This window comes from Trichomycterus rosablanca, chromosome 5 (assembly GCF_030014385.1).
Source record: "Trichomycterus rosablanca isolate fTriRos1 chromosome 5, fTriRos1.hap1, whole genome shotgun sequence".
NCBI classification, from domain to species: Eukaryota; Metazoa; Chordata; class Actinopteri; order Siluriformes; family Trichomycteridae; genus Trichomycterus; species Trichomycterus rosablanca.
The window spans coordinates 32,698,135-32,707,482 of NC_085992.1; the positions used below are offsets into that span (position 1 = coordinate 32,698,135).

General features: G+C 37.8%; 1 protein-coding gene across 1 annotated transcript; it reads right to left on the reverse strand.

The window, feature by feature from the left end:
* Positions 1-1,752: 1,752 nt before the first annotated feature.
* nat8 (N-acetyltransferase 8) lies at positions 1,753-7,656 on the reverse strand. Its single transcript, XM_062995065.1, has 2 exons — positions 7,515-7,656; positions 1,753-5,002 (listed from the first exon to the last, which is right to left on the reverse strand). The coding sequence occupies exon 2, from the start codon at positions 4,930-4,932 to the stop codon at positions 4,264-4,266; it is 669 nt and encodes a 222-aa protein (XP_062851135.1). The 5' UTR covers positions 4,933-5,002; positions 7,515-7,656; the 3' UTR covers positions 1,753-4,263.
* Between the last annotated feature and the right edge of the window lie 1,692 nt (positions 7,657-9,348).

Genomic DNA, 9,348 nt, shown 5'->3' on the forward strand with positions numbered 1-9,348 from the left:
TGGATGAGTAATACAAGTAAGGAATAATATAACAAGTACTTACAGACCATAAAATCATTTCATTCCACACAGGATGAAGTGGATGCATCCCCTGCATGGATTGTTGTTGCATTCAGAAAAATTTTCTTAAAGCATAAGGCAAGAGTTAAAAATATTGTAAGCATAATTACATAAATCAGTCCTATTACATAAATTATTAGTCCAATTAGTCCTATTCATTTGGGAGCAATAATCATAATTTTGGAAACCCCAGAGGGACAAAATGCATTTAATATGGAAACACATACAGTAAATGTTTTAAGTGTACTACAGTATAGAGTGTTCATCATACTATTTTATATTACTGCCATGTTTATTTCATTACTGGTATTCAATCAGTAAAACATGAAGACATCTTAATCAAACATGCATTACCCAAAAAGAGTCTCTAGGATACATGTACTACCATGTTTTTTACTGCATCGTGTGTCAGTGATGTAGAATCATTTGAGTGAATCACTCTGACAATGTCTGGAAAGTTACTATGAAAAGCAAACTTGTGATTATTACAGGCAGCAGCAGCTTTAGTCAACAAACTGCTTTCTTCTTTGGTGACTACCTATTCTAGTCCCATGATCTAAACTTGGTGGCTGTCATAAGTGCTGATTAGCACTAGGTAGAATTACCAGGACTATCAGTCTGCATTGATTCTTAATTTTGTTTAATGCAATAAAATTTTAAACAATACAAACTTAGATATTTTAAAATGATTTTATCATTTTAAATCTAATGAATGTATTTAAATAAAATGATCAAGTCATGGTATCATGGTAAGTGGATATTTGATCACAAGAAGTTTTCTGGGAGCCCTGTTGAGTAGCATTTTAAAGCCTGTAGAGAAAGAAAATAATACTGTCCAACTGTTTTTAAATTCTAAGCTGTTGGGTCGGTCAGCTTAGATGCAATAAGCAATCATCAGATAAATGAATTAGAATTGGATACGCAGCACAACCAAAATACAAATTGCTCTTTTGTCAGTCCCCTTCAAAAAATACTGGCACCCCTGGGGAAAAAAACCCAATCTTTACTGCATATCCTGTTGGGTTTGTGTCTGTACTATTCACCTCTGAAGTTTGTTCCCAAAAAGTTGTATTTCTTACCAGAACATGGTTCCCCTGACAGTTCCAGCAATGTCTGGCAAACTGTAAGTGCTTGGGTTAGTTGGTCCGTCAGACAAGAAACTTCCCTTCAAAACAACTTCTGCATAAGTATGTGGTGCCTCATTGTAGTTAGGAGAAACTACTACTAATGTCTGCAGTTCAACATACACCCTCTTGAAGACACATTCTCAACATATACTGATAGTGGTAAATGGTATTTTTAACCGTTTAACTATTTTCCTGTAACCATTTCCTGATTTGTGCAGCTTAACAACATTTTGTTGCACATTGTGACATGACATACAACGCATTTCATATTCATATAAAGTAAGTAACAATTTAATTGGTCTATAAACAATCTACTAAATGCTAACAACTATACTGGTTTCTTTTGTGCAAGTGACTGTGCACATCCATTAAACATTAACAAAGTTACTCAAGCAAAAGCACTAACACATGTACATGTACAAAAGTGTGGAAAACAAGAAACTTAAATTTTTTTTTTTTTTTTTAATCACATGATGAGGCCATTCCAAGACCTCTGCACTGACCTCAAAGTAAACTGTGTAGTAAACAGAAAAAGCTGTAACAGTAATAAGTCAAAAGTCAAAAATATGAATAAACGATTTATTAGTCTTCATTCCAAAAAAATTATCCATTTGACTTTTACATAAAGAGAAATGAACCCAAGTGCAGGCTCAGCTGCAATAATCACTTGAAAAAAACCATATAATAAAAAAATCTAACTGGTTTACATAAGACTGCCTGAAGTCTAAAGAGATCAAAATACCTGTAAAGCCACCAGACTACTTTATACCCTTGCACTGTAGTAAAAGACAATTTACATTTACAATATTTTAACTTTTTTTGCATATTGAATAGCATAAATATCATGTATCGACATAGGATTGTACTACAAAAATGTTGGTGAAAAGGCAGCTAAGATGTATTTAAAATTAACCTAATTGTTCTAACCACATCAAAAGGTGATTTAAGACACATTGTAGCAACGTGTGAAGAAAATGTAAATGCAAATACATGTATACCTCTTTAATATGTGATGACTACTGATTATCTACAAACACTGTTGTAGCTTGTACAGAATGAGGCCTGGCATCGTCTTGCTGTAATAATCATGGAAAATCGGGAAAAGATGACAGCATGGCTCACATCAAAATCCCAATATGCACCTCCGCGTGAATGGTATCTTCACACACATGCAAGTCACTCATGCCATGGGCACTATTGCACCACCATGACAGATGTTGGCTTTTGCACCTTTCACTGATAATAGACTGGATGGCCCTTTTTATTCTTGAGCACAGAGAACTCCCAAAAACAGGCTGAACCGTAGACTCGTCTGACCACAGCACGTTTCCCACTGTTTTTTGAACCATTTGTTTGTTTGTTTATTAGGATTTTAACGTCATGTTTTACACACTTTGGTTACATTCATGACAGGAACAGTAGTTACTCATTACACAAGGTTTATCAGTTCACAAGGTTATATCGAACACCGTCATTGACAATTTAGTGTCTCCAATTCACCTCACTTGCACGTCTTTGGACTGTGGGAGGAAACCGGAGCACCCGGGGGAAACCCACGCAGACACGGGGAGAACATGCAAACTCCACACAGAAAGGACCCGGACCGCCCCACCTGGGGATCGACAGTGCTACCCACTTAGCCACCGTGCCACCCTTTGAACCATTTCAGATAAGCTGGGGCCCAGAGAACTCTTCTGCATAGAATTGATATACGGTTGCAGTGGACTGTGTTAAGTCACAATGGTTTTCTCAAGTACTCTTGAGCTCATGTGGCCATATTTATCACAGTAGCATGCAATGCCGTCTGAGAGCTCAAAAGTCACGCACATTTAACAATGGTTTCCAGAGATCTCTTCAGATTCCCTGAACCTTTTCACAATATAATGAGCAGTAGATGGTGAAAGACCAAATCATTTGCCATTTTGCATTGAGAAATGTTCTTTTGGAACTGATTAGCAATGCTCTACAAAAAAATTTGGCACAAAGTGGTGAGCCAAAACCAAAAATCATTGCATGCAGAGACTAATGACCTTGGGTGGATCATCCTTTTATACAAATTAAAAGGACAAGTTACACATTTATCTGTGTATTGTGGAACTGTGTGCTGTGACTTAAATATTCCATAAACGTTTCACTCTTGAGTTAAATGAAGATTTAAAAAAATAAATAAACCACAGTTTCTTTCTACTGTTACACAATGCTGTCCCAACATTTTTTAATGCATTTTCTCCCTTTTTCCTCATGATTTTAGCGTGTCCAATTTTTACCCAATTGCATTATACTTCCCTTCCAATGGAGCTGACCCCCGCCCCAATTGTGGACAGCGAGTATGTAAGCAGTAGTCGACTGCATCTTTTCACCTGCAGGAGGCGAGTTCATATGCCAATCAGTTTTGTGCGTGGCGAGCCACACCCTGATCATCATTATTCCTCGACTCTGTGCAGACGTCATCAACCAGCCAGCAGAGGTTGTAATTCGCTCAGTTATGAGGAGTCCCTATCCAGCTCATCCTACCCTATAAACAACAGCCAATCGTTGTTCATGCAGCCCAGCTGGATGGCAGAGCCGAGATTTGATGTATTCGAAATCCCAGCTCTGGTGTGCTAGTGTATTTTTACCGCTGCGCCACCTGAGCAGCCCAGTCCCAACATTTTTGAAAATAAGGTTTGTATAATGGTAACAAACAAATGCATTAAACACACACAGTTTATGGTAGGAAATCATTAACATGCTATTTTTGACAAACACAAGATCAAATCGCTGTATTTTACATGCTGTAATTACCAGGCTTTAAGTTTAATCTTGACACTTCTGTCCTCAGGACACTTTACTGCAATTCCAGAGTGAAAACTAATACTACAGTTACTACAGTATTGATTTCTTTTTCTTAAATGTGTCGTGTATATATAACTGAAAATAACCGCTTACAAAAATCACCTTTTATGTTTTAACAAAAATTCTGAAATATGTGAATTATTCAAAGTTCATTAATACTGAACTTTTATACTGATAATTACATTAACAATAAAATAAACATATAGATCAACACTTTATTAGAACAATCAATAATAGCCTATCAGTTTCCTGGCTGCTGCAGGTCGAGCCTGTATTCGATTAACGTGAAGTTGACTACCTTGGCTATAAATTCTGGGGCAACAAATTCTTTGGTCCTCTTGTAGCCAATATTCTCATAAAGCCTTTGTGCATCAGTCTGTACCACCGATGTGTACAGAAACACCGCTGGAAAACCCTTTACACGGGCAAACTCGGTTACAGTGCGGCACAACATTTTAGCAATGCCCTGTCCGCGGTGCGAGTGCTTCACTGACATTCGCTTCAGCTCAAGGCAGCCCTCGTTGCGCTCTGCAGGGAGGCATGCTACTGTGCCCACCACCCGACCCTGGCACTCAGCTACCCAGAAGCAGGAGTTTGCCTGCTCTATGTATGTTTTTCGAATGTGGTTAAGATCATTGTCCAGTGAAGTCTGGATGTACCTCGAGAACATGTAGTTGATTCCCTGGCGCCCTGCAGCCAGTATCAGTGTGACTGCCAGGATGGGCAGCAGAAGTGACTTGGAGCTGGCCAGTAGAGCACAGAATACACATGCCAGTAGCATCTGTGTAGGAGGCTGCTTCAGCACATGCAGGCACGAAGATGGTACATGTTCACTCATGCCAAGTGCGAAGATCTCTTTCACGTCCTCGTCATCATCAACCTCATAGCGGCGGATCTTGATTTCATTCATGGTCTTTAAACTAAATACATGCACAGTGTTAAAGACTACACTTTTAAATGTAAGTATGAAGCTTCAGGACCTGAGAAGACAAAAATAACAACAAATATGAGATTAATGGACAACGCATGAACATCATTCATTCAGGTTCAGCATGAATGCATTCACAACAAACTACACAGTCGTTTCCATGGAAAAAACACCGTTTATGGGTAATTATTTAACCTGAACACAAACCCATGACAGCTTTTTGACTAAGAGACGCTGAAACCATCAGCACGGCTGATATGTTTTACAGAACATGCTCATAATAACATAGCTATACTGTTGTACTGAATGTATATTCAATGCCCATTTTTTTTTAAGTGGAAAAAACGAAACAGCTTTTAAATCTATAGATATTTTACCCTTTTGGTTACAATCATGACTAAAACGTTAGTTACTCATTGCACAAGATTAATCAGTTCACAAGTTTAATATCAAACACAGTCATGGACAATTTTGTATCTCCAGTTCACCTCACTTGCATGCTTTTGGACTGGAGCTCCCGAAGAAAACCCACACAGACACGGGGAGAACATGCAAACTCCACACAGAAAGGACCCAGACCGCCCCACCTGGGGATCGAACCCAGGACCTTATTGCTGTGAGGCGACAGTGCTGAGCCACCGTGCCTCCCCTGGTATTTTTAAATGCAGTGAATCGCCCCAGAAATATCTGTATTACCCACATCTGCTTCTGTTTATTAATATACTATCAAGCATGTAAAAACATCATACACACACACTTCCATCTTTGTTCTTTGTAGTTTCTTACAGAAACTGACTACTTTTAAAGCAGCCATATTTTGAAACATACCAATCGTACTTTATTTTTATATTTTACATTTACATTTTCAGCATTTAGCAGACACCTTTGTCCAAAGCAACTTACAGTACTATTACAGTATACAGTTTGAGCAATTGAGGGTTAAGGGCCTTGCTCAAGGGCCCAACAGCAGCAACCTGGCAGTGGTGAGGCTTGAACCAGCGACCTTCTGATTACTAGTCCAGTACCATAACCACTAGGCTAAGGCTTGCCCTAATTAATTAAGTTACTTTATTAGTTAAGATTATATACTTTTATGGTAGTTAGTATGTTTAGTAAAAGAAAATTTATACAACTGGAAACTAAAATCTATGCCAGGTCACTGACTAAAATATTGATTTTGTAATTGAATGTAATATCCAGTCAGTTTCTTACATATATTTCAACAACTACAGTTAATGTTTTGCTGCAGATTAACAAACCTTTTATATTACAATTACAGTAAAATGTTTGCCACCCCCCGCACTACAAACATTATCATTTTTATCCTTTTTCCGCTTTGTATTTCAATGGTACATACCTCATTTGTACATAAATCTCATATATACTGTATACATCTGTTTATTATGTTTTTACGTACTCATTGCTTGATCGTGTCCATAGCACCTTAATCACTTTAACCTGCATAGCACCTTAATATTAATCTGCACCTTAATATGTATATTGTTTTTCAGCTACATATCTTGTTTATAGTATAGTTTATAGATCCTGTTTATACCACTGCTATTTACCCACTGTAAATAATGTATATCATAATTACTGTTTATTCTGCACTTTCTGCTTATTGCACTTCTGGTTAGATGCTAAACTGCATTTCGTTGCATTGTACTTGTACATGTGTAATGACAATAAAGTTGAATCTAATCTAATCTAATCTAATCTTCAAAATGGTCTAGTGTGGGTTTTAGGAGACAAACGATGGCATGTTTTATTTCTCCATCAGCGCTGCAGCACAACACACACTAACACACCACCACCATGTCAGTGTCACTGCAGTGCTGAAAATGATCCACCACCTAAATAATACCTACTCTGTGGTGGTCCTGGGAGAGTCCTGACCATTGAAGAACAGCATGAAAGGGGGCTAACAAAGCATGCAGAGAAACAGATGGACTACAGTCAGTAATTGTAGAAGTACAAAGTGCTTCTATATGGTAAGTGGAGCTGATAAAATGGACAATGAGTGTAGAAACTGACTAAAATATTCATTTTGTAATTGAATTTAATATTCAATTTCCTACATAACAAACATGTTAACAAACCTTTTAAGTCATAATTACAGTAAAATGTTGCCATATTTAACATTTTCGAGTGTGGGTTTTAGGGGACAAACGATGGCATGTTTTATTTTTTCCAATATTTACATATTTGCTGTAGATTATGTCGACTAACGTTTGCAGGACATTTACATTTATGGCATTTAGTGACAGAATCAAGTCCAAGCAGTTAATGATTAAAAGCTCTGCTTAAGGGCCCAACACTGGCAACCTGGTGATAGAGGAGCTTAAACCAGCGACACTAGTGACTGATTCAGTTCTTATTTTATTAGTAATATTTGACCTTCCTCTTTGTTTACGTTTCACAAGTTTGGTCGAACTGCGCAATATTTTACTGATACTGTTACTACATTTCAGCGCATAACACACTACAGTATGCTTTACCTTAATTTATTAAACATTACTAAGTTAAGAGCGTTTTGCTAATGGTTTTAATAATATATTACTAACCTTGTGAGAAACTAATCCAATTATTCCGTGGGTCAGCGACAATAAAGCTAAGGCTAACTGAGAAGATGCACCGTTGTAGGAGTGTAACACATGTAGGGAACGTCAAAATAAAAGTCTCCTAACGTCTAAACACGCCCATTGTGTGTGTGTGTGTGTGTGTGTGTGTGTGTGTCACTGAAAACATTTTTGAAGAGACCATTATTGTTTAAAATAAAAGTCGCTTGGGTGGCGCAGCGGTTTGTTTGTTTGTTGGTTTATTAGAATGTTAACGTCATGTTATAAAACGGATAGTTCGGGTCCTAAAATCTGATTGGCTGAGCCGCGTTCGAAGCAGTTGTAAAATCCCCGATAAACTCACACCTAGGACCACCTCACATCATTCCATATTAATACGCCACTGAATAGAGAAAGTTAATGTTATTTTCGCCCTCATGTTGCCTAGCAACACTGTTTATCGAACTACCTGGCGTCGCGGAAGAATGCTTTATTGTAAGTTTATACACAATAAATACATTTATTAATTAAAATTTTTTGTATTTATTGTATTTTATGTTGACCGCCGTTTTATAAAAGCAATAAGCCACTCGAGACCGTGCATTACTGTTATGATTTTAGCACGGGGAAAGAAGTTTTAGGCACTCCGCTTCGTGTCGTGCCAAAAACGTCATCCCCGTGCTAAAATCACAGTAACGCACGGCCTCTCGTGGCTTATTGCTTTATTTTACACACTTATGGTTACATTCATGACAGAAATGGTAGTTATACAATATTCATTAGTTCACAAGTTTATATCAAACAGTCATGGACAATTTAGTGTCCCCAATTCACCTCACTTGCATGTCTTTGGACAGTGGGAGGAAACCGGAGCACCCGGAGGAAACCCACGCAGACACGGGTAGAACATGCAAACTCCACACAGAAAGGACCTGGACCGCCCCACCTGGGGATCGAACACAGGACCTTCTTGCTGTGAGGCGATAGTGCTACCCACTTAGCCACCATGCCGCCCTGGCGCAGCGGTAAATCACGTTAGCCCACCAAAGTAAGATCCAGGGTTCAAACTCTTAGGTATGGCCAAAAATTTTTTGCCATTGAGAGGTTCACTTGTCAGTGTGCTTTCACTACTGGTCCCAGAGAAGCATCTATCATGAAAACTGTGCCAAGTCAGAATGAATTGCTGTGGCGACCCATAAATCCAAAAGCAGCCGAGCGATAATGTAATTATTCTTAATAATGATCTACTGTCATAAAATGTTCTGCTTTTAGGTGTAATGTTAGTTCTAAACAAAAAGAGCTTAATACAAAAATAGTTTAAATAGTTTCTTTTTCCAAAAGATTATTTAAAGTCACAGTCACAATCAAAATGTTATCAAATCTGGTGAAATATTCCTAGACTGGCATCATTTAACACAGGGGTGTCAAACTCATTTCCACATCTGCATTATGCCAAATTTATACTGCATATTTATCATGTATATCTACATTTATATTGTATTCCTTTACCACAGACAAAGCCTCATAACATGAGACATACCGGTTTTTCTACTTAAAGACGTGGTGGGCCGGATTTCGCCTGCGGGTCTTGAGTTTGACATGTGATTTAACATGTCAAGTTGTTTTACAGTTTTCTGTGATTTAAAAAAGTTATTTAAAAACATTATGCAGGACAGGCTAGTGAGGACAATATAAAGATTTTACTTTCTTGTTTTTCTACCTTTTAAAAAAATGCTGCCAACCATTGCAAAGCAATAATGGCATAGTGACGTGACGTAGTGTTTTGTGTTCAGCTTGATTACATACACATTAGAGTACATTTTAAATGTAACAGCACAAA